Source organism: Carassius carassius, chromosome 41, assembly GCF_963082965.1.
Source record: "Carassius carassius chromosome 41, fCarCar2.1, whole genome shotgun sequence".
NCBI classification, from domain to species: domain Eukaryota; kingdom Metazoa; phylum Chordata; class Actinopteri; order Cypriniformes; family Cyprinidae; genus Carassius; species Carassius carassius.
In genome coordinates, this window is record NC_081795.1 from 15,369,308 (window position 1) to 15,395,850 (window position 26,543).

At 38.2% G+C, this 26,543-nt stretch overlaps 1 protein-coding gene across 4 annotated transcripts; it reads right to left on the reverse strand.

Moving 5' to 3' along the window:
- Positions 1 to 1,221: 1,221 nt before the first annotated feature.
- On the reverse strand, positions 1,222 to 25,907 carry LOC132122840 (uncharacterized). Of its 4 annotated transcripts, none has more exons than XM_059533309.1 (12): positions 25,614 to 25,907; positions 24,019 to 24,099; positions 5,364 to 5,496; positions 5,033 to 5,258; positions 4,542 to 4,818; positions 4,274 to 4,451; positions 3,054 to 3,130; positions 2,789 to 2,966; positions 2,245 to 2,493; positions 1,926 to 2,097; positions 1,689 to 1,837; positions 1,222 to 1,535 (listed from the first exon to the last, which is right to left on the reverse strand). In XM_059533309.1, exons 1-12 carry the CDS (start codon positions 25,905 to 25,907, stop codon positions 1,432 to 1,434), a joined length of 2,118 nt encoding a protein of 705 aa, XP_059389292.1. In that variant the 3' UTR covers positions 1,222 to 1,431. The 4 variants fall into 4 exon arrangements, with proteins under 4 accessions (XP_059389292.1, XP_059389291.1, XP_059389293.1 ...); XM_059533308.1 differs by having other exon boundaries at positions 5,033 to 5,270; XM_059533310.1 differs by lacking the exon at positions 25,614 to 25,907 and adding an exon at positions 24,634 to 25,016 and having other exon boundaries at positions 5,033 to 5,270.
- Positions 25,908 to 26,543: the final 636 nt, after the last annotated feature.

Here is a 26,543-nt window from a genome sequence, read left to right on the forward strand (position 1 = left end):
AAAGGCAACTCTAAAATGTGTTTTATCACACTGGACAATGCCACAGATGTAATAAGATTTGAGGGAGCGTGCAATTGGCATGCTGACTGCAGGGATGTCTACCAGAGCTGTTGCCTGTGAATTGAATGTTAATTTCTCTACCATAAGCCATCTCCAAAGGCATTTTAGAGAATTTGGCAGTACATCCAACCGGCCTCACAACCGCAGACCACGTGTAACCACACCAGCCCAGGACCTCCACATCCAGCATCTTCACCTCCTAGATCGTCTGAGACCAGCCACCTAGACAGCTGCTGCAAGAATCAGTTTGCATACTTTCTTTATTGCAGTTAGATGAGGTTGGTTAGATATAGTTCTCAAATAAACAAACGTTTAAGACATTACATGTGGAAAGCCTTTTCGTTCAGTTATTTATTTCCTGCTTACAGCCCCTGTATGTACAAGAATAGTTAACAAGCTTGTACTAATTAAATATCAATAAATGGGGTCTACAATATTCAATTTTATTAATGTAGTTCAGAAATAAAAATTAAATATATTTTTCATATAAAAAGCTTTTACATTTAAAAACAGATGCCAGCATTTTTGTAAATAAATATAAAATGCAGGTCATAGCTGTTATAACCTATAACAAAAATAAACTTAACTTGTGTCCATGTCATTATGTCATTTTACCATAGTAACGTGAACAAAATCACATTGTTTGTCTTTTTTATTATTAGTCACTATATAAGCCCTATATTTGCTGCTTGAAGATACCTCAGGTAGCATTCTCACCACTAAATTGGAAACTACTTTGTCTCTTCATTTGACAACTTATTTTGCCTAAAATTGACACTTACAATTTTTTTTTATCTAGTTAGGTTACTAGAAGACTACGGGAGGTCAAAGAACAGCTCACATGTTTGGTTGACCATCCTGTATTATATCCAGTCTACCTCAATGTCTGCTCTCTGCAGATACACAGAGCTGATTACGGTCCTCTACATTTGAGAGGAATACACCAGTTAGTTGTGCTTGGTTACTGAAGTTACTAAAATAAGAAATAAAGTCTTGTTTTGAGTCTTGACCGTTTATTCCAACAACCAACCTTGTGTCTAATTTTCATTCAGTAGTGTAGACAGTGTCAAGATTTATTTACATCAAAGAAAAAAAAACGTGAAAAAGGTTACAAAACAAGCATTGAAGATGATCCATAGGAGCAAAGGAATATTTGACTAAATATCAATTGTTCAGTGGCTACAGGTATCTCTCCTATCGTTCGTTTGTGAGCTGGTGCTGAGGACTCCTGGGACGCAGAATCCGGGTCATTATTCCAGCTTGTGTGAATTTCCTAAAGAGGAAGGCCACTACGTAGGGTTTAAACTGTTCTCCACAGAAAACAAAGCTGGCAATCACCTCCTCCTCGTCTGGCTTCTCAAACTCAGGGACTCATAGGTCCTCTGGGACAGGGATGGCCAACAGCGCATCGGTGAATGGCACAGGGTTAACGAAGACTTTCTCAAAAATTAGGTCCATCATGTCAGCAACATAACCTGTATCATAAAACACAAGCACAAACTTTTTTTTCCTTTTTAATTGGTTGGGTTTTGTTTTTACTGTGATTTTGTATTTAATTGATTCTTCATCAAGATAAATACATTTTTGAATTCCAAAAGATGTGTTGTTTGAATCGATTTAACCCTTACCAAAGGTCGGCTGTGTCTTTTGAGGTTTAACTCTGCACTCTTCCTTCCTAGACTTTGGAAATGAGATTTTAAAGAGAGGTACACCTTCCGCCGTTTCGGCCCGTGGTCGGTCCACATTTTCATTATAATGCATAGCAGCCAGGTATAGTCTGTAAGTACAAGACAAAACGTGTTAATATTGACAGATATTTTAGGCTACAATTCCCAAAAGTATCGAGTAAACAAACTTTCTTTTACCTGCACAACATCCCAATAAAGGGAAAGACAACATTCTTTGGGGCAAAACGAAGGATGACGGCACGGAAAGCCTCTAAAGATGAAGTTTGGTGGTGGGGGCTCAGTTTTGCAACATCCTTCAGCGTTCTTTTATTTGTCAGCAACTTCTCCAACTTGTAGAAAGCTAGAGTATCTGAAGACAATAAGAAAATATCTTATTAGAAAAAAAACATACAGTACAGAATATTACAACGATCTCAGGTCAATTTCTGAAAGTGACTAAATAACTGTAGTTGTTGGTTTACTGTTTTGACATTAAGCCTGTATATTGATTTAATACCTGCTTGGAGCCATTTACTCTTGTCAGTTGTCTTGCGGATCGCATGCTCGCACTTGGGGTAAAGAGGATCCTCATGTGTATGGACATCTCGAACATGGTTCAGGATCGTGGTCCACTTTGCAATCATCTCTGGTTCGGAGGTTGAGCTAGCTGCAGTCCAGTATATGTGGTTGATGATGCTTTTCATCCACTTCTTGAGTTTCTCACAGTCTTTCTGCTTACTGATTGCTTCCAGTTTCTTGGAAATTCCTTACAATGAAAGCAAAATACATTCCACTTAGTTAAGATACTCATAAACTGAGTGATTACTCTATTGTAGCATTTCATAAACATTTTCTAAGCATTCGTTACCATTTACTCACAGTGTCACAATTTCTAATTAAGGACAAGTCTTTTTACCAAATAGGATATTTACACAAGCTAAATCTAACATCAGGTCCTTCTCACCAAAAGTATAACACCAACAACTCAAAGAAAGGAAAAGTTTGGAATAAAACTGATAGATTTTGTATGGTGTTATGGACTATTGGCACTGACAATATACCTTTTGCCATGTGCCAGACATCGTAGTAATGGGTTATGTTTCTCTCTCTGAGGAACTTCTGTACTCGTTGATGACGATCAGTGACGATGCAATCAAGATTGACGCCACGCGACTCCAGTAATGCTAGACTCCTTTTCAGGCCTTTTTCCATGTGGCAGCTACCACCAACCTCGTTGCTCTGTTAACACAGAAAAACAAATTAACAGAACTTTGCTTTTAAAACTATAACCAATAACGCTTTACAAAATAAATTTTGAAACCTCACCTGAACCAGCTGAATATCCACAACAGTGTTAGTACGGAGATCCATCGTTGCATAACTGCCATACTTTCCAGAGTGACCTGTTTTTGATCAAATAGTTACATCAGTGATCAACATTCAATACTTTGGTATTATGTCTAGCATGTTATTTAGGTCACTCCTTTTAACTTCAAACAATATGTAACCCCTGTATAAACCACACTATTTCAGTAAAGTATCAATACCTTTTGATTCCATTCTCCCTCCCACCTGTCTTACCAACTGCCTTCATGAAATAAATGTTTGGTTTTCTGCCAATTTCCTCAAACTTAATGCCAGTAAGACTGAAGTACTCCTCATTGGTACTAATTCTACTCTCTCTAAGTCATGCAGTTTTTCATTATCCATTGATGGTTCTTCAATTTCTCCCTCCCGCCAGGCTAGGAACTTGGGGGTCATCTTTGACAGAACCCTATCATTTGATGCTCACATTAATAACATAACCAGGTCTTGTTATTTTCATCTCCGCAATATTGCTCGCCTCCGTCCATTTCTCACTCCGCATAGTTCCTCTATTCTTGTTCATTCGCTTGTCAACTCCCACATCGATTATTGTAACTCTCTATTATCCGGTCTACCACACAAATCTCTTCATAAACTCCAGCTGATTCAGAATTCTGCAGCTCGTATCATAACCCGGACTTCACCTATTGAACACATCACCCCATCACTTCAACAGCTACATTGGCTTCCTATCAACTTTCGGATTGAATTTAAAATTCTCCTCCTCACATACAAATCTCTTCATAACCTTGCTCCACCTTACCTTTCAGACCTCTTACATCCCTACACCCCTTCTCGAACTCTCGGTTCCTCTTCACTGGGTCTCCTCCATACACCTTCAGCTCGCCTAACCACCATGGGCCATAGGGCCTTTAGTCGTGTTTCTCCTCGTCTTTGGAATTCTCTCCCAGTCAACATCCGTAATTCAGACTCTTTAGCTCAATTTAAAGTCAAACTTAAAACTCATTTATTCAGAACTGCTTATCTTCTATGATTACTTTGTGCACTCAAGTCCAGTATTTTTATTCTTTCTTATTTATTTATTATTATTGCTGTTTTTTATTGACATTGTTATTTGCTGTTATTTTCTGTTTTAATATTGTTACTGTTGTTACTTGTTGTACGGTGACCTTGAGTGGTTTGAAAGGCACCTTAAATAAAATGCATTATTATTATTATACCTGGAGAGTCAGCTCTCATGTCACAACCAACTATCACTTTTTCCTCCTGACTCAGCGACTGCAGATTCACATCCTGTGTGGCTTTCCAGTGGTGAATAACTGCCGGTTCAATGAAAGCTCTGGCATGTCGTTGAAACGTTTCATACCTAAAAAACTGTAGCTTCATTGCCTTGAAGACCTGTTGGTGTGGGGGCATAAATAATACATGTAATTTGATCCAAATTTAAGTAATTCACAGTCAAAGTAACTACAGTTGCACATCATTTACCTTTTCGATTTGTATGAAAGATGCACCACTCAGGTACACGGCGGCAGAAAGGTGCAGATTTCCAGACGGCACGCTCCCAATGACAGGCTGGCTACTCCAGTGTCTTGTAAATGTGCAGCGGGGACACCACTGCTTCACAGACAGGAATGTCCCCAGCCTTTGGGTCCTCACATCACATGCCCGGGTGCAGACTGGACATACATTAAACAACTCCATGATGCAGCTCTCGTACACTATGTACTTTTTGCTGTTGTGGGTGGGAGTGGATGAATTTTCTCTATAATCAAACCACATAGAAAGGAAAACTCATTTTGAGTTAAACAGATTGAGCTTTCATGTGGACTGTAATTTAAACCATCACCCTGTTTGCATCTGGTTTAATAATATTTATGCACATAAACAATCCTAAAAGTAATGCTATAAACAACAACAGACAAATTCTTTATGTTAGAATGCAAGCCACGCATATATCTTCACACTCAGTAACTTACGACTTAAGTGTAGAGTCTAACGAAGCTGTGATGGAGTCAGCGGGATCAGAAGTGGAATCCTGTCCCTTTAAAGCTTCCTCTAAAGAGCTGTGCGCCAATGCATCATCCTTCAGCTGTTCATCGAGGTCTAGACGAGGTCTCTTCAAAGGTGTGGATGACAGGCACAAAGGGTCTGCATTGGACGTCCCAACACCAAAATCTTTGCAGGAGACATTTGCCTGGACACCTGTGGCCAAGTCTGATGAAACAATTAATGAAAGCAAAGAGAAATGCCAGAAAACGTTTACTAACTAGATCAAAAGTAAATGTAGTGAAGGTGGCAGGTACATACCTTCACTTCTAAAGTGGGGCGGCAGAGTCTTTAAGGACAGCTGTGTGCCTACAGTATGTGTTTCCAGGGGGTCTGTCTGGCAGGAAACATCCCTTGAGAGAGGCAGCTGAATACAAGCACTTGATGTGCTGGCCTGTGTAGAGACAGTGAGGTCAAATTAGTGCTCAATTTATTACTTTGTATATATTCCAGGTGCAAGTTGTAATAGGATAGAAGATAAGCATGTTTACTGAATAACAATAATACTGAAATTATATCTATGAATTGATTAAAGGATATTACTTCTTTTTTTTTGTATACATTTTATATTTTAAAAGTCTTTACAATCTGTCTTCTTACAATTACATAGAGCTCTGCAATCTGTAAATGACTGCGGTAAAGTTACTGATATATAACTAACTGATATATAAAGTAAACATTTATTATTAGTATATTTCATTAACAATCTGTGCCTCAAGTGTAAAATATTTAGCTATTACTGTGTTAATTACAACTCTTTATTGTGCAGCAATTTTCTTTATATGGTCAGTGTCTACTTCTTCATAATGTGTTGTATTGGTTTATTTAATGGCACACCATCCAGTTCAATAGCTTTTGAAAAGAGGGTCACACCACTCCAAAACAAGTTGCTAAATATTTATTTGACCTTAAAGAACACACTACAAGTCTTTAATGTACAATTATTTGCTCTATATGTTAAATTTCTACCATTACTGTATTATATGGGGTTCTTCAGTGCGACACCTTCCAGTTCAATAACTTTTGAAGAAAGATACTGACTTACCCAGTACATATTATAAAATATGAATTTATACATTAACATAATACATTATACATTAAACAACACACTACAGCTTTTGAATGTACTATTATTTGCTCTATGTGTACATTTGACACTGCAAGCGCGTTGCATTTGATTCTTCTATCATCCAGTTTGTTCGCTTTCAAAAGGCTTGCTGGACTGTTCTAGAACATGGTGGGAAATCTTAATTTGGCCCTAATAAACATACTATAACTCTTTATTTTGCAATCATTTGCTTTATATAGTCAATAACTACTCTTAACCGGTTGCATTGGTTTCCTAAATGATAAATAATTCAGTTCAGGGGAAGTCGTGGCTTAGTGGTTAGAGAGTTTGACTCCTAACCCTAAGGTCCTAATGTTCCAGTCTCAGAAACTTCTAGTGACATTTTGCATTGGTTTGTTCAATGACCGGAGGAACAAGGAACACTCCACCGTTTTTTGAAAAAGGGCTTATTCACATTATTTCCTACATTTAGATAGGTGGGCAAATGCATTTTTGTGTCAGTGCATGCATTGCTTTAGTTTGACTGGGTCGGCGTTAGCTTAGCTTAGCACAATGAATGGAATTCTTTGTTGCCAGCTAGCATGGCCTGAGTAAAAGTGATCAAAAAAAATAAAAAAAACCCCCACCTAATTACTTCTTGTGGCCTGCGTATTCACAACGAGTACAAATAGCGATCCAGATTAACACTAGGCGATTTCCTAGGCAGATATTGACTTGGGACTATATTATGGGGAAGCACAGGCGAAGCACTGCTGCTTAGGCGAAGCACTGCTACTTCGGAGCAGAGATATCACGCAACACATGAAATCCCACGAATTCCGTCAACATACCGGCGTGAATAGTAGCTGCCTGGCTATTTTCCTTACAGTACACGAATGGCGATGAACATGGCTGATTTTGAGAGAGACGAAGAGGGTGACTTCTCAGACAGTCAAGAACCAGAACCATACCTATTGGAACCAGAGTTTACAGAAGACGAGCTGCGTGCTTTGGAAATAGAACGACAGGAGGAGGAGGTTGCAATCGCTCAACAGCCTGAGGACGTGAGGATGAGAGCCAACATGAACTGGTGGTGTGAATGTGGGGGAATATGCCAATCTATGCTGACGGAAATAGAGTGTCTGTGCTGTAGAGAGTGGGACATGTTTTTGCCATTGATGACCCGGCTCAACACGTCAGATCAAGATGAGCGTGCCCGAAGTTGTGTCACATCTACAGAGGATTTCACGGCGCTGATCCATTCTGCAGTACTCGATTTTTTTTTCCGGTGTGACAAAGTGAACTGGAAAAAACACCCCACGCCGAATGGACCAAATGGACAGCTGTCCACAGAGTAAGTGATTATTTTAATCATGACGCATGTATAGATCGACCCATATTATACCTGCTGGAGTGGGCCTTGAAGGGAGAGACACTGGGCAGAGGAAATCAAACACCATTGCCATCATGTGTGGTCGTTGCTATTCGTAAAAAATATCCATCAGAGTCTGGTATATATTGGCTTTCAAAAGGCACAGGAGGCAATAAATATGCTGTAACTGATTTCATGAATAAAGTCTTTGCAAATACTGTCATCTCTGTTTACTTGATTTTAATAAACTCTGGTAATGTATTACCAAAATGTGATAAAATAGCTTTTACTATAGAAGTATATAGATATTCAGATATAAAGATATCCATTGCCATTCATTAGAGCAAGGTGAAGGTAGTATCAGAGGACTGATTAAGCATAATGAAATTAGAGACTGGACACTATCAGTGTTTCATGTAGGAAGAAAAGGGCTCCAGCCTACATTCTCTACAGATACTACCAGTGCTTATGTACTACTCAGTCAACTGACTCATCTTCTCTGACAGGATCTATAATAATAAAAATATATAAAATATTTATGTATATATGTGTGTGTGTGTTACATAAACAATGAAGAACGTTCTGCTACCTCCTTTGGTCAAAATGCTAGTACCCTTCTCCTCTCTAGTAGTTATACTAAAACTCCCGAGTCTAACTCGGTGAGAGAAATATAGCTAGCTAACTTACCCCTCAGTCATTTCATTTTACAGGTTCGTAGTCTAGATAGTAGTCTAGTCTATCCGTAGTCTAGTGCAGCATCTATTTTACATCCGAATAAAAACACAGATTAACATAAGGAAGAGAAATAAAAGACAACTTACATGTGCACTTTGTTCTTCCTGTGCTTTGAAAATAGATGGGACGGCTGTATCTTTCAGACGTAGTACCGTCTTTCTGGACCCATATTCCATTTTTTCAAAGTAGTCCTCTGGTGCAAAATGTTCTTCGCAAACACGATACTGCTTTATTTTGTTGAGAGGCGTTGAACTACAGATCTCCAGAGCTGCTAGCCATTTATTTCTCAGTTCCACATTAGATGTAATTCTGTGAAACATTACATTCGTGTATGTCCTTTGCTTGTTCTCACAACCTTTTGCTATGCAGGTAATAACCATGTTTGCTGTAACTTCTCAAAAGAAATCATCCAAAAGCGTAGACACTCGGTACAGGTCACGCCGGTATGTTCTTCTTCTTTTGTTTTTTTGACGCGTTGCACGCCGGTATGTTGACGGAAGTCGTGGGATTTCATGTGTTGCGTGATATCTCTGCTCCGAAGTAGCAGTGCTTCGCCTAAGCAGCAGTGCTTCGCCTGTGCTTCCCCATAATATAGTCCCAAGTCAATATCTGCCTAGGAAATCGCCTAGTGTTAATCTGGATCGCTATTTGTACTCGTTGTGAATACGCAGGCCACAAGAAGTAATTAGGTGGGTTTTTTTTTTTAATTCATTTGATCACTTTTACTCAGGCCATGCTAGCTGGCAACAAAGGATTCCATTCATTGTGCTAAGCTAACGCCGACCCGGTCAAACTAAAACAATGCATGCACTGACACAAAAATGCATTTGCCCACCTATCTAAATGTAGGAAATAATGTGAATAAGCCCTTTTTCAAAAAACGGTGGCGTGTTCCTTTAACCAATTAAATAGCTTTTAGAAATCTTCAATTAGGGAATATTTTATTCAGATGCTCAATTTCTACTACCAGTGTGCCGTGTAGATTTTCTTCAGTGCATATCATCCAGTTCAGACGCTTTTTATAGTATGGCTGAAGTGCTCTAAAACAAATAGGACTTTACAGAACAAACCACAGAACATGCTTTCTTGTTTTCTATTTTTTTTATCTCTCTCTCTTTTTTTTAAAGTGTAATGAAGATGGGATCCATCCAATAACAATGCTCTCCAGGTGTTGAATAAACAAACTGGATATTATCTTTTACATCCTATAATGTATTTTCTGTTGATTTAGCATTGAAGTTTCAAAATGTCACAATCTATTTGCATTGATTGATGTTTTCATTCTTTAAGAACTGTCCATTGTACTGAACCCATCATATTATTAAAGTGACTTTACATCAAACAGGATAGAACATGACATTAAATGGGATGTATATTGGGATAAATACATCAAGAGCTTTTGGTAAAGACTCATTCTGAACCAACTTACAGTTGAGACCATTCATGACAATTTGTATCATATATGACTGACATTTTATATAAATTGCTGTTTGGCTTTTTAAATTATGTTAAAGTTTCATTGAACATAAGTTAAAAAGGGATTCTAACAAGACAAAGACCTTTAAATAGGCCTGAATTTTCTGAAGAAATTGTTTCTTAAGACCTTCAGAACCTTTTCAACCCAAAATTATTTGGGATAACAATATCAAAAATAATAATTATTTTTTTTACTTGCACTGTTTTAGCAGGCCATGATAACGTGGATACTCAGCTGATTGATTTGGGCCACCAATATGGAGGACCACGAGTGCCACTTAAAAATAAAATGAAGAATCAATTTATCAATTTAATAATTCAAACATAAAAATGTATATAAATAAATCACTTTTAAATGGACAAATTAATAGACATTTTTAAAGTTGTTTATTTTATTCATGTTTTAAAATGTATTTTAATAATACCCTAAAACAATAAATTAAAAAAAAAATGTAAATGTATGAATAAATAGACACATTTAAACTGTTTATTTAATTCATGTTTTTAAACATGGATTAATAAAACAATAAAAAGTCCATTAATAAATAATTTAAATGCACAAGTTAAATTGCCTTTTTTTAAAAAGCATTTGGCAAATCTTTTCTCTCTCTATTTGCTAGATGCTTTTCTTTGCCGTTTTGCCAAATGCTTTTCTTTATACATTTGTCAATCGAGTTAAAAAATGCCATTGGACAGTACACACGTGGGAGCAACCAATCAACTGTCGCCTCAATCAAGGCTTTATCCCGCTTTAATTTACTTCTGTGGGCTTCTGAGGCGCTGATTGATGGTTATGACTGATTGGCACTGTCGTGATAATTGTTGTGCATAAAACATACAAATGGCAGACATTGCAAATATTTTAAGAAAACTAGCCAATGATGTGGATAGTGGTTCAAATTCTCATGTCCCAGACCGACCAACTCCAGGAGGACATAACGCCGTGGACCGTAAGAAAAGTTGCTTATTTCTTTTCTTAAATTTTGTAGTTCGTCTGTATGCTAATGTGTTTGTTCACATATGACTTATGCCAATATTATTACATATAATTTGACATGTGATAACATTACCCATTTAAAACGAGGCATTTGTCACGCCGTGTACGGTGTAACTTAGGTATTGTTTTAGTCAGACACCCACCTTATCCTGGCCTAGTCTCACACACACAGGCGCGCATAAAACCAATGTTGCTAACGAAGCACCTTTGTCACTTAATTTTTTGCGTAAGCCTTAGCTTTATATCCAGTTGAAAAATATCGCCAATATCGGTCTTGCTCTCCCAGTACAGGATTGTCTCTGTGTTGATCGTCTCGTCGGTGTTTTGGCCGGGAGAAGCTGTACATTACCCGCAGCTGATTCGTTTGTCGTTTGTTTCGATGCTGCGCTCTGCTTTAATATTTACAAAATTATATAGCCGCTCTTTAACCTTGGTGTATGGTGATTTTTGTCAGATCATGTCACAGTTATAAATCATGATTTTAGCAGGTCAGTGAAAGTGATTGCTGGTGTAATGGGTCGCGTTTATTCACTATTCATATTGTTCTGTTAAAACAGAAAATCAAAAATGCCTTTATTGGGGATTCAGTTTATTGTTAAATATAGCATGTGACAATTTAGAGAGAATGACGTCACGAATATTGTTATCACGTGACCCCCTTCTAAATGTAATAAAGAAGGGGATTTAAGAAATCTACACCCATGTATAAAATATTTTGGAAGTATTTAATTTCATTTGATTAAATAAAACAAACCACATAAGTCCTGGACTATCCTTTACAATATGTACTGTAAATTAAAGGAGCTCTAAGTGATATCACGCATTTTTTAGGCCAAAACATTTTGTCACAGCAAACTTCTCCTCATTATTTGCTAGCTGCCTGTCCCCTGAACACACTGTAAAAAACAGTTGACAGCCCATGCTCCACAAGGGGCAAGAAAAACAAAACAAACTGGGCTAATCTGCACCATGAAACATCGCAAACTGTTCCAGCCAATAACCGACAAAAAGGATTTAAGGGCGGGGTTTGGGGGGTTAGTGCGTGGATGAGGAGGAGGGGAGGGTCTATCTAGAGTTTTGTTTGACAATACTTTGAATGTCACCCAACATCGCTTAGATCACCTTTAAATGAGCATCAGCAACCACCACTTTCTTTAACAGATGACCCTGTATTGTTTTTCAAAGGCAAAAAAACTACATAAAATGTTCCGTATGTTCAGATTGGTTAATACAAACGTGGTTAATACAGCTCCATTAAGTACACGACTCAATAGTGGATTTACATAATCCATATACACTTCTTGAAGACTATTACTAAAATGTCTATTTATCATCTGGCTGGATAATGTTTGATAAGTATTGTAGATGAGCACATCTAACAGACATGAAACAGGTGTCTGAGTGATGTGTGTGTGATATTGTGTAAAATTCACTTTTGTCAACACCGATATAGATGAGTGTAAGTTATGTAAACAAACAAATTATGTTATCTATTTTATTTGTCCATTTGCAATATTGATAATTTAAGGAACATTTGTGTTGGATAAAAAGTGAGTTACATCAGTTATTAATTCAACATGTAAATGCAGTATATCACAGATAAATCACAGAGGAGACTGACTCTAGTCTGGATGTTACAGGGACAGATGAGACACACGTGTGTTTATCTGCTGCAGAGACACTGATGAAGGAATGCTGCCATCAAAGGATTTGTGTAAGTACACTACAAAAATAAATGAAACATTTTAATTATTATAAGTATTTTATTTTAATTAGTCATTTTAAACAACTATTAGACCTCCTTTCTTATTCTTGATTTCTGTGCATTTGCTGCAGATCTTTTGTGGTGGAGCAGGACCTGCAAGGAAAGGTGAAAAAGAGGGAAAACCTGAAACAAAAGAATAATGTAATGACTTTTTGTATTGTGTATGTGTATTTTTTGTAGGGCATGAAAATGTCTGTAGACTGATGTGTGCACTGAGGATGGAGAAGACCACAGCATCATCCTGGAAATGATCAAGAGTCACAAATGAGACGCTCCCTCACTCCAGCTCTTACTGTCTCATCAGGACCAGATGCTGCTGTGGTGTCTTCATCCTCAGTGACCCCAGAGCCAATGAGAGCATCAAGAGAAATACCACAAGACACTGAGGATGTGATTTTGGTAAAGTTTGTTCAGCTGGTTACTGTTTAAACGATGAAGGCTGACTTTCAGAAGCTTCAAAAGCATCATCAAAAAATTTGATGGAGCTTTTATCTGAAGTGATTGACAGTGCTCTTATTACAGGGGCCTACAATCCTCTGATCAACCTGGAGAAGAGAGCCTTGCTCAAGGACACACTGGTGTTCCTGTGGCTCAAGTGGTAGAGCATTGCATTAGCAGTGCAAGGTTGTGGGTTCGAATACCAGGGAACATATGTTAGGTAAAAACTGTTAGTCTGAATGCACTGTAAGTCACTTTGGATAAATTTATAACTTATTTATAAATTTGAACCACTACAAAAGTAATAAATCAATGCATGTACTTGTAAATTCTGTGTAAATGTTTTTCAGGTAGTTGTGCTCATGGGGTGCAGGCACACGAAAGTTTGGAGCAGACACAGCAGTCAGATTGTCCTGCACGTGTTCTTCTGCTCTCGCTTCAAGGATGTGTGGCTCAGAGAGCCGTCATCAAGGTCTTCTTCATCCTGTTGCTCAACCACATCCCCGTTGAGAAGAGTGAGACTGTGAAGCACAGCAGCAGAACTGTATCAGCTGTGTTCAGATGGCAGGAGGATGTGGGGTTCACCATCTGTAAATACTTGATTGTTAGAACAATAAGTTTGAATGAAGCTTTGTATCATGTATTGTTGACTTGTACATGTATGCATTTATTGTGATGCTAACTTTATATACATTATTTTAATCATTTAGACATGTTTTTTTGTTGTCAGTAAATAACAAATATTTTATCCATTCATGTATTAATTGCTTGACTGACAATGGATGGCCGACTGCATTTATTTGACTAGTATATATTCATGTATAGCTGTGTCACAAAAGAAAATAAATTTGGCTTCTTTTACGAAAATGTCATTTTAAGAAAATTCTATAACTATTGTTTGGCATTTATCGTTATTATTGCATGGTAAGTGTTGGGGTGGGCAAAAGATGCAATTCATTATGGGGTAATGTTAATTTTCGAGTAGTAATACTTCCATTTTTTAGAGTGTCCAATCAACAGTCTTCTCCAAAGGTGAGATCTTCGAGCAGCTGAACGAAGAGTCACTGTGAGGAGTTAGTGCACCTGACCCTCTTTTTTATTATTATTGCAAAATTATTACATAAAAGATCATGGTAAGACGGTTGTATCTAACAATAAACAATCAATGCCATAAAACGGTAAATAAAAAATCATGTTTTCATCATAGTATGAGATACTATACAAGAAAAACATTTTTCACGTAAAATAATTGAAAAAATATTCAAGAGAATGATTTTGGGTTTTCAAATTATAAAAAAAAATTGCTTTAAGGATAACACTTGATCACATTAGTGAAGTTAAAAATATAAATTAAAATCAACAGTATTGGCTATACTACAAAGATAATTACAAATACATTAATTAAACCTGTCACTTATGTCTTTTACGTTTTTGTGCTTGTTTTAACTTTGTAGGACACATGATCAACATAGCGGATGATATAAAATTTGCATTCATACTTAATACATACGTATTTAGGCTGTAGAGTATATACTCTTTTAGCGCTCGTTAAGTTAGTACTTATTGAAATTAAGTGCCTAATTGAAGGGTATGCGGTTTCGAACGCATCCCGACAAAGTCTCGTTTTGACATCTCGCGTGGTTCTGTGTGATTTGAACAACTTCAAGTTACACGTCCTACTTCAAGTTACGCCCCCATCTTGCAGTCTGCAGACAGACCCTTCTCGTTGTTATAGCGAAAGCGGAGGGGTCTTGAATCAGACTGAAGGGGTTGTATTCACAATTTGACACAAAATATTGATTTAAAAGGGAGTTTATTGATTTAAAAACGATTGTATCCCTTACATAAAGTCAGTCATGCGATTGACCGCTGTAGTTAAACGCGAGCAGGCATGTTTTTTCTGGAAACAACACTAATACAACATTTTCTTTTAAGTTACATACCTTAAGCCATCACGTGCAAGTTTTCGTCGGAGTGTCCTTTGCGACACACCGATACATCTTGCCGTTTCTTCTGCTGGTACATCCAACGACTGGTGTTGTTCAAGAATGCTTGGAACTGCAATAGTGTGACGGCTGCTACAGTCCGAGGGACTCAGTCGTTGAATGACACTCTGTGCCTCATCAAACGTGGCCCAAATCCTTCCATTTATTGTACAGCCACAATTATCCGCTGCGTTTGCAACGTCTTCCCTCAACTGTGAAACTCTTCTATATACAAAATGATAATCGTGAGGAGAATTTCTTTCGCAGAAATCAGCTAAAGCTAGCAAATCATCCACAATCCCTCTCCAAACACGATCAGATCCACCGGACATTTTTGCACAATAATTATAACGTTCAAGAATGGCTCCTCAGAAGCCCACAGAAAGCGAGATAAAGCCTTGATCTCGAACTGTCCAATGACAGTTTGGCGCTTCAAATTGAGGCGACAGTTGATTGGTTGCTCCCACGTGTGTACTGTCCAATGGCATTTTTTAACTCGATTGACAAATGGATAAAGAAAAGCATTTGGCAAAATGGCAAAGAAAAGCATCTAGCAAATAGAGAGAGAAAAGGTTTGCCAAATGCTTTTTAAAAAAAAAGCAATTTAACTTGTGCATTTAAATTATTTATTAATGTACTTTTTATTGTTTTATAAATCCACGTTTAAAAACATGAATTAAATAAACAGTTTAAATGTGTCTATTTATTCATACATTTAAAATGTTTTTTTTAATTTATTGTTTTATGGTATTATTAAAATACATTTTAAAACATGAATAAAAAACAACTCTAAAAATGTCTATTAATTTGTCCATTTAAAAGTGATTTATTTATCTACATTTTTATGTTTGAATTATTAAATTGATAAATTGATTCTTCATTTTATTTTTAAGTGGCACTCCTGGTCCTCCATACACCAAATCATGGTAGCACATTTTTTAACTATGCTTTGTTTAAACGTAAGCAAATGTGTTTGTACTAATGCGAGGCATTTGCTCCCTTTTTTTCCTTTCTCTTTACTGATAATAACCTACTTTTTAACTTCATAGGGGTCATTTAAAAAAAAAAAAAAAACACCTTTCATAAGGGTCCTGACATTTACTCATTGGTTGATGTATTTTTTTCTTGCAATTGTCAAAGTACATCCAACTGCAAATACACAAAATAAAAAAAGATTCAAATTGACCAATGTTGCAAAGTGTCCTTTTCGTGTTTAATAAGGGGAAAAGGTCTGTTTAATAAATTAAATTATTAATAAAGAATTAGGAAAAATATTACTCTACCTAAACATAGCATTGGAAATTTGCAGGGAAAATGAAAAAAAAACAAAAAAAAAAAAAACAAAACTCATACATTACTATTAAAGAAGAGTAATTTGTTCTTTTAATTTATCTAAACATTTTAGTTATAAAATGATTAAAATAATTACAGACAAAATAATTGGTCTGTTTAATCTAGACATATTGAATGAACCATGTAATGTGACAATGAAGAAACCAATGCAACAGATTGGGAGAAGTAATTGACCATATAAAGCAAATAATACACAGAAAACTCTTATTTAATGTAAAATGAATATTTTACAATGTTTAACGATTAAGTCAGTGTCTTTCTTCAAAAGTTATTGAACAGCAACTCAATAAAAAACAACATAATACATTAATGGTAATATAATTTTCGCCGCACATGGTGGCTTCAGTGCTTGGCTCTCCAGTGTTTGTACTGTTTTTGCTCGTTTTTCCTGTTTTTTGTTTAGCAAACACGATCAGTTTCACCAGGGATGAACTGTTGAACATTCGGCAGAACACACCACAAGATCTTTTACCGGATTTAAATTATTCAGACGTTTTACTTAACATTGTTATCGGATGAGCAGCGGCGCTGATCAAGCGCTTCAGGGCGCGTAGACGGGGAAAGCGAGCGGGAGCGCTCGTCAGACTCAGGAAGCGCGGATTTTGAACGCCTTTGCCTAGCATCCATCTGGCAAATCATTCTTGGTGACTTTAATAAAGCCAATCTCTCCCGTGAACTGCCAAAATACAGACAGCATGTTACATGTCCCACCAGAGACAGTGATATACTGGATCACTGTTACACCACAATAAAGGATGCATATCACTCTGTTCCACGAGCAGCTACAAGCAGAAACTTAAATGGGGGGAAGTCGTGGCCTAATGGTTAGAGAGTCGGACTCCCAATCGAAAGGTTGTGAGTTCGAGTCCCGGGCCGGCAGGAATTGTGGGTGGGGGGAGTGAATGTACAGTTCTCTCTCCACCCTCAATACCACGACTAAGGTGCCCTTGAGCAAGGCATCGAACCCCCAACTGCTCCCCGGGCGCCGCAGCATAAATGGCTGCCCACTGCTCCAGGTGTGTGCTCACAGTGTGTGTGTGTGTGTTCACTGCTCTGTGTGTGTGCATTTCGGATGGGTTAAATGCAGAGCACAAATTCTGAGTATGGGTCACCATACTTGGCTGAATGTCACTTCACAATCAATCACAATCAAATCTGCTAAACCTGTAATAAGGACTGTGAAGAGATGGACCAGCGAAACAGAGCAGGATTTACAATCTTGTTTTGAAATCACTGATTGGAGTGTTTTTGAAGCTGCTACCACCGATCTGGACGAACTCACAGAGACTGTAACATCCTATATTAGTTTCTGTGAGGATATATGCATTCCTACCAGGACTTATTTAACATTCAACAATGATAAGCCATGGTTTACAGTAAAACTCAGACATCTTCGCCAAAGAGGATGCTTACAGAAATGGGGACAGAGTCTTGTACAATCAGGCCAGGAACACACTGAACAAAGAGATTAGAGTGGCTAAAAAGACCTACGCTAAAAAGTTGGAAGACCAGTTTACTTCCAACAAATCAACTTCAGTTTGGAGAGGACTGAGAGCCATCACGAACTACAAGACACCATCCCCTTGCACTGAGGCTAATCAACGACTTGCTAATGACCTGAATGAGTTTTATTGTAGATTTGAAATCCCCAACACCCATTCTGACCATCTCCCTACACAACCATTAACACCTCCTGCAATCCCCCTCTCCATACCTCCTGCTCTTCAAATCTGTGAAGGTGATGTGCGCCAGGTCTTCAAGAAGAACAAAAGAGGAAAAGCACCAGGCCCAGATGGCGTTACACCAGCCTGTCTGAAAATCTGTGCTGACCAGCTTGCCCCCATCTTTTCACAGATCTTCAACAGATCCCTGGAGTTGTGTGAAGTGCCTCCCTGCTTCAAACGCTCCACCATAATCCCCATTCCAAAGAAACCCAAGATAACAGGACTTAACGACTAGAGACCTGTGGCTCTAATGTCTGTCGTCATGAAGTCGTTTGAAAAACTGGTTCTGTCTTATCTGAAGGACATCACTGGACCCTTACTGGACCCCCTGCAGTTTGCTTACAGAGCAAACAGATCCGTGGATGATGCAATCAACATGGGATTGCACTTCATCCTGCAACATCTGGACAAAACAGGGACTTATGTGAGGATCCTGTTTGTGGACTTTAGTTCGGCTTTCAACACCATCATCCCAACAACCCTCCAGACCAAACTGACCCAGCTCTCGGTTCCTAGCTCTATCTGTCAGTGGATCACCAGCTTTCTGACAGATAGGCAACAGATAGTGAGACTGGGGAAATTCATGTCAAACAGCTGCTCCACCAACACTGGTGCCCCTCAGGGATGTGTTCTCTCCCCTCTGCTCTTCTCCCTGTACACCAATGACTGCACGTCTAAAGAACCCTCTGTCAAGCTCCTGAAGTTTGCAGATGACACTACAGTCATCAGCCTCATCCAGGACGGTGATGACTCTGCTTACAGACAAGAGGTTGAGCAGCTGGCTGTCTGGTGCAGTCTTAACCTGGAGCTGAACACGCTCAAAACAGTGGAGATGATCGTGGACTTTAGGAGAAACCCCCCGGCACGTCCCCCACTCACCATCATGAACAGCTAGGGATGTAACGATGCACTACGAGCCGGTTGAAAATCGATAATAATATGTGACGATTCGTGTCGGTTGAGATGTTAAATGAATCGCGATACACATTTTAAACAACAGGGGGCGCTGAAGCAGTAGCCTATATTTTGACCTCGCTTTGCAGGCGCGATAGCAGCGAACAAGCTGTAACTTTAAACAGTAGCAAAAATTGCGGCGGCAAGTGTAGATGACGTTGATGTTGAGAATGCACCAACCTCATTCAAATCGGATGTGTGGCGCCATTTTGGCTTTTCGAAGACTAAAAATGAAAGTGGTGAGGTGGTAACGGACAAAACAAAAACTGTGTGCAGATACTGCAAGATGTTGTTAATATACACCAATAGCACAACAAACATGATGCAGCATACAAACCGTCACCACCATGAGAAGCTCCAGTCACCGCCTTCTGCACTTAAAAACCTGTTAGTGGGCCAAACCACACTGACCGGCGGATTTGCAGCCCCACTCGCGGCGACGAGTGCGAGAGCCAAGGAGATCACAAGGTGTATCAGCGTTTTCATGGCAAAAGATATGAGGCCTTTTTCCGTCGTAGAAAATGAAGGATTTGTCAACAAATTGGAGCCCAAATACACCATCCCATCACGCCCCCACTTTAGCCAGACTGTCATGCCAGCGCTTTACAGGGAAACAAAATTTAAGGTAATTGAGACCCTCAGAAAAGCATATAGTGTATCAATTACAACCGACGGCTGGACCTCCAGGGCTACCCAGAGTAGAGTGTATTTATTTTACTCTCTCTAAATTTTATTTGTTTTACTCTCTCTAAATTGATTTTTTTTAAATAGTTTGTTTATTATTATGGCATATTTTTCTAAATGTGTTTCCAAATGTGTTTGTGTAAACAGAGTATTAATGATACAAATTATAACAAATAATATTAAAATCTTGCCTTTATAACAATGTGAAACCCCTGTCAATGTTGTACTTAGAGTTTGCCAGTGGTCACCCCCCTGCAGCAGAGCAGCCTATTGACCAGACAGACAGAGCAGGAGCAGAGCTGAAACAACCTCCTTCCAAGAAAACAGCATTGGAAGATCTCCTTGGAGGGACTTTCGATGAACCATTTGCACAGCACATCAGTCAGATTGATGCAGAAATGAATAAGTACAGAGCTGAAACATCCATTTCTCTCAATAGCTGTCCACTCAAGTGGTGGAAAGAGAATGCTAGGCTATACCCACTGCTATGCAGTATAGCAAAAGCATATCTCTCCACACCAGCCACCTCTGTCCCTAGTGAAAGGGTTTTTCATCAGCAGGGGACATTGTGAATGTGCAGAGATCTCAGCTTCGCCCAGAAAATGTGGATATGCTGATATTTCTTAAAAAAAAAAACATGTAAAAATGAAAAGATTCTAAGCTAGGAAAGAGCACTGGCAAAACCTTAGTTTGTTTATATGAAAAGGTTTATTTTATTTGTATTATTTATTTTATTTTGGATTTGTTTTAATATTTCAATTTAGTTTTGTTATTTGACCAATATATTTCAGTTTCAGAAAGAAATGTACAGCATTTTGTCTGAGTGAGAATGAAATAATACAAGGAAACTTTTTCATTTATCTTTCTTAAATCTCATTTTGTACAAACAATCAAGAGAAAATCGCATCGTGAAACCAGTATCGTGAATCGTATCGCGAGTTCAGTGAATCGTTACATGCTTATGAACAGCACTGTGACTGCAGTGGAGTCATTCAGATTCCTGGGAACCACCATCTCTCAGGACCTGAAGTGGGACAATCACATTGACTCCATTGTGAAAAAGGCCCAGCAGAAGTTGTACTTCCTTCGCCAGCTGAGGAAGTTTAACCTGCCACAGGAGCTGCTGAGACAGTTCTACTCAGCCGTCATTGAGTCTGTCCTGTGCACTTTAATAACTGTCTGGTTTGATTCAGCAACAAAATCAGACATCAGAAGACTACAGAGAACTGTTCGGACTGCTAAAAGGATTATTGGTGCTCCCCTGCCCACTCTTCAAGAAATGTATACATCCAGAGTGAGAAAAGGGCTCAGAAAATCAATCTGGATCCCTCACATCCAAGTCACCCCATCTTTGAACTTTTGCCATCTGGCCGATAGTTGGCCGCAAATACCAGAACAGCAAGGCACAAGAACAGTTTCTTCCCCCAGGCAATCTACCTCATGAACAGGTAAATGCTCCCCACTTATGCTTATGCAAAAAATGTGCAATATCCTTATATTTATTTGTTACCCCTCCATCCTAGTACATCCCTGCATCTTACTCAATCCTATTCCATTATAATTTATAGCACAATTGTTATACACTTATTTACTTGCCTAATTTTTTTTTTTTTTTTTTTTTGTCTGTGTGTTGTTGTCTCTGTGTACTGGAAGCTTATGTCACTATAACAAACGCCTTGTATTCGCAAGCATACTTGGCAATAAAGCTCTTTCTGATTCTGATAATTGTATATTAAAGACTTGTAGTGTGTTCTTCAGGGTCAAATAAATATTTAGCAACTTGTTTTGTAGCGGTATGACCCTCCTTTGGAAAGTTATGGAACTGGATGGTGTGTCATTGAAGAAAACCATAAGGTGCAAATGTTTAAGTAACCATCTTGAAAATTGTTTTGTACTTGTCAGTAATCTGATGGATTCAGTACCATGGACAGCGCTATTTCTGTAGGACTGTAAACATCATTTGCTGAACTTGAATTGTAATATTGTGAAAGTTTAATATTAAAATTAACAGTAACACTTTAGAATAGGTAACACCTATTAGTTGCTTATTAGCATGCATATTATTTAGAGATGTTCCGATACCCTTTTTCTCTTCCCGATACCGATTCCGATACCTGGGCTCAGGGTATCGGACGATACCGAGTACTGATCCGATACCTGGTTGTGTATCTGTATATACAGCTGTATATACTACTAGCCCTGTAAATTTCTAGAATTATTTTATGGTGTGCTCCAGACTTATCCCTTGATAAAACATGAACAAATACATGGTTAACTACTGTATTTATTACAGTATTTTTATTATCTGACATGAATTTGACAGTAATATTATTTAATTTCTTAAGCGAAAAAGAACTTCAAATGCAGCCAAAAATCTAACACCGCAAACTAAAAAAGGTATTTTAGTATTTTAGTTTTACAATATTAGTGTATAAAAAACTGCAACAAATAAGTCTAGGAATATAAAAAATTTATATTAATCAGATAATCTCTTTACAACAAAACAAGTAAAAAACAAGCAACCGTCTAGGCATAATTATTATTATTAATAGAGACGTATTATTACTACATAGAGACGTAGCTAAATCTACTGTAGGCTACAACAGTAGCTTAATATATTGTCAATTTACTCGCCATGAAGATCTTTGAGTGTCTGTGTTTATGATATGACAGTTTTCTCAAATGAAACGTTAAATTCTCATGAAGTGACGGTTTATGCGTTCATGTCCTCATATAGTGACACACGGCAGAGGCCACAAAACAGCGAGCTCCCGTGCATCTGCGCCCGTCTCCCACAGAGATGTAGACTTTGCAGGAGTAATATTTAAATAGTATTTTGCAGTTTAATATTCACAGACACTAGTATATATATTTGGCTACAGTATGGAGCCCTGCGCTTAGACTAACACGGAAGCGACTGAACGCAGCTGCGGGTAACGAATATACTCAAACTTACTACCGGTTCTACAGAGACGCTGGTATCATCACATTTTAAAATTTTCAGCACCGTCTTGGTAGTGAAGTGCCAGTACTTGTGGCATCCCTAGTCGCCGTTTTACTGTCTGGTTGGTCCAGTCTGAAATACTGCTAAACAGCGGACATACTGCTAACCACTGATCTGTAATACAGAGGCGGCTTCACTGTCTGTTGGCAGTTTAGAACGCGATGAGCGATCCAGTCATATATAGATCAGTGCTGCTAATGCGTTTTCATTTCTTCTTCGCTGCTCTAAACAGGGGTTGCTTGTGGCATTACAGCACATCGTCCTGTGTTTGCAATGCATTCTGAGCAGCGAAGAAGAACCGTGCAGCGGTTAGGCAAAGCTAGCGTTCATAACTAGGTCTTGAAAATGGTATCGGATCGGTATATGGGTTCATGTACTCGCCGATGCCGATGCCAGAATTTGTTGTGGTATCGGAGATATTTCCGATACTAGTATCGGAATCGGAACAACTCTAATATTATTATATTATTAGCCATGTATTAGTGCTAATTAAGAACATATTAATGCCTTATTCTACTTGACCTTATTCAACATTCCTAATCTTACCCAATACCTAAACCTAACAACTACCTTACTAACTATTAATAAGCAACAGATTAAGAATTTATTGAGAGAAATGTCGTAGTTAATAGTTAACAAGTGTTACCTATTCTAAAGTGTTACCAAATTAACTAATGAACTAAGTCGTAGAACAGGGAAACATAAAAGTTTATCCATTTTTTTCATTCAACACCTGAAGTACACTGTTTGCTTTGGAGCAGTCGGCACATGCTTTCAAAACCTATTGAAATAAATCATATGTCATTGTAAAAACCAACACAACACAGTTCTTGTTCATTTTGAGGCAAATAAATAAATAGAAACAGTTGTAAAATTAAGTGCAGGAGATTGCATGTGATTTTGCACTTATCTGGAATTTTACCAAATTACAGTTCATGTAGGCTACATGTTCATTTTTTTAATTTCCTAAACATTTTTTCAAAAAATAATTATAATGAAAGTTTTATTGCTGCTATAGGAAAATCTATACACAAATCTGCCGCGAACTCTATGGGCGCCGCCATTACTGCGTGCCTGCGAAGTGTGACACTTGCCGGTGCCCTCTAATGACGTCAATGAAAGCAGATCCTGCTCATTAAAGAAAATGTCTGGTGAAAGGGAACATTGGGTAGATGATGTCAGGCAGTGGCCAAAACTTACTGATAAAGGTAATTTATTGACAACATAATGTAATAATGTAAAAATATGTAATGTAATTAAGAAGTGTATTAATTGATGACAACAATAAAACCGAACGCTGTCATTACTAGCGGTGTTGCTAATATGTTCACAAGTTTCTAATAACTATTAGGCCATCCTTAAAAATATGTTACCTACTTACATGACATTCATAACCCATGAACAACAAAGGATAGGGGTTTTCTCTTGTAGGTTGTCCATCAGGAAAATGTATCCCACACACCTTAGAGTGGTAATGAAGATGAATACATAATGAGCGATGCATTGGTGGTAAAAGTACTTCTCAAACAAGTAAATGTCAAACATGCACAATTGCACTTTACCATCCTATTTATGATGCGTGAAAGGTGTATATGATTGTTCTTCTTTTTGTGAGGTGAGGGCCAAAACTGTTGTTTATCCTGTCCTGTCCATCTTATTTGTTTTGTCTAGTCTTTTGTGATAAGTCTCCTGTTGTATCAGATGTACTATATGGCACATATTAGGTTTCTGCAAGGACGAACATCTATCTACTTATAGTTGACATAGTAGGTTAATTATCTTTTAATCCAAAGCAAACAACCAGGACTAACATTTAAGCTGATGCAAAGAGAGGAACTTCAGTTTACCAAGCAGTAACGTAAGAGCTTGAGAAAGTTCCAGTTACACATCAACAAGATATTGCTAGCAACCTTAGCTAGCGCTGTTTCACTGTATGTTACACCCACTGTATGCAATCTGTGGCATTGACAGAATGAACAGTCAGAACCAAACTTACCACAGTATTCTTGTTTGGTTTGAAGCCATCTCGGTTTATGTGTTTCATCCACTTTTGACGCACATCCTGGTCCTCCGCTCGACCAGGAACTCTGTGTAATCCGTATGGCCGTAAACATGGGCAGTCAATGTGCAACAAAGGTTCGTGAATTTCACAAACTGTTTTATTCCAGGCCTGTAGTTTTGTGCTGTTGTTAAAACAGCCAACCACACAACACGCTCTTCCCGGCATCACTGGACCGCATACGTAACGTTACTAAAAAAAATAAATAAAAATAACTTTTCGTACAGCTAACATCTGCTACAACCGCCTACGGGACCAACACGCTACTTCTGCTACTTCCTTAATAGCAAGGCACGCAGTAATGGCGGCGCTGCTTTACTGCCGTGTTTCGACGGATTTGTGTAACGTTATAGCATTAGAAGACATAATGTAGGTGATATTTGCTGTCACATCTGTAGTTGGCTGTATGCACACAATGAGAAAAAAAACTTTTTAGACGGTCCCTATCTTGTTTGCCACACTACGTTGGACATTCAGTGGACGTTCACCGATAAGTATGCCATTTAAACAATACTTGGCCATTTTGATCGATTGTGAAAAATGTAGTAGGTTGAGAATCATGTCGCTGAATAGAATTAGCAAAAAATTACTTAATTGCATATAAATTAGAACGTTATTGAACGCGGAAATCCGAATGTGTGCATATAAAACCAATAACACCAACAGCAGAAAGGTTATACAAACAAAGAAATGTACAACACTCGCGTTAGGGTGTGTTTTCACACACACTCTCTCTCTCTCTCTCTCTCTCTCACACACACACACACACACACACACTTGATGCTATCTACCTTTACATTAGCGACAGTAACTGGGCTGTTAGCCGCGGAGCTAATGTTACAGCCACATAACAAGGATAACAAGCCAGGTAACATATACAGTAGCGCAACAACATTGTATGGCCTTAGTTGACTTACTTGTCCGAGGTTTGCAGCTGAGCAGAGGACAGTTGGTACTGATCCAGGCTTTATTTTCAGACGCTCAGCAAGGCCAGCTCTGTACTGACCCAAGTTGAGGAAACAGTCGCTGGTGAAATGTTTGCCGCAGACATACATAACTTTGGGAAGTTGTGTCGGCGCATTACCAGAGAAAATAAAATGAACCCATTGTTTCTTCACAGGCTCGGATGAAGGAACTAAGAAAATACTTCGGTGTTCATTTGTACATCCTAACACAGAGCAATTGCCATGCTTCGCTCGTTTGCAAGCCATGATGTCTCTCGAGGGAAACGAAATAAAAATTGCGCTTGCCTCAAACAGTAGAAGCTAATTTGACGACGCGACAAATTCTCTGGGCGAGAAAAACAGAGAAATGGGAGGTAACCTTTCCCCATATGATGACACAAAGGGGAGGTTCCAGATTGGCTCATCTGACATTTAATTTTCTCAAAGACGAAGCAGGATACTCCGGGCTCGCTTTACACTGTCTATGGCTTTACACCTATCGCCATTTCTAGCCACCGGGGGACCATAGACAGGCTGGTGGACTCATATCAATGTAGAAAAAAAACTCATAAAGTCAAATGAGTTTAAGGACATGTCACTGTTAGTTTATGATACTTTATGCATTAAACTAACGTTTCCAAATGTAACCTTACTGTAAAGATAAGTGATTATTGCACGTTTCTACCTTTTATGTACACTACTCAAAAAAATTGAATTTAAGATTTTTAAAAAAAAATAAGCACTTTTATTCAGCAAGGATGCATTAAATTAATCAAAAGTACAGTAAAGACATGTTTTAAGATTTGTTTCAAATAAACGTTGTTCTATTCAAACACGGAAAAAAATATATATTAGTGTCCACCAAAAAATTAAGTACAAATGTTCTCAATAGATTGATATGAA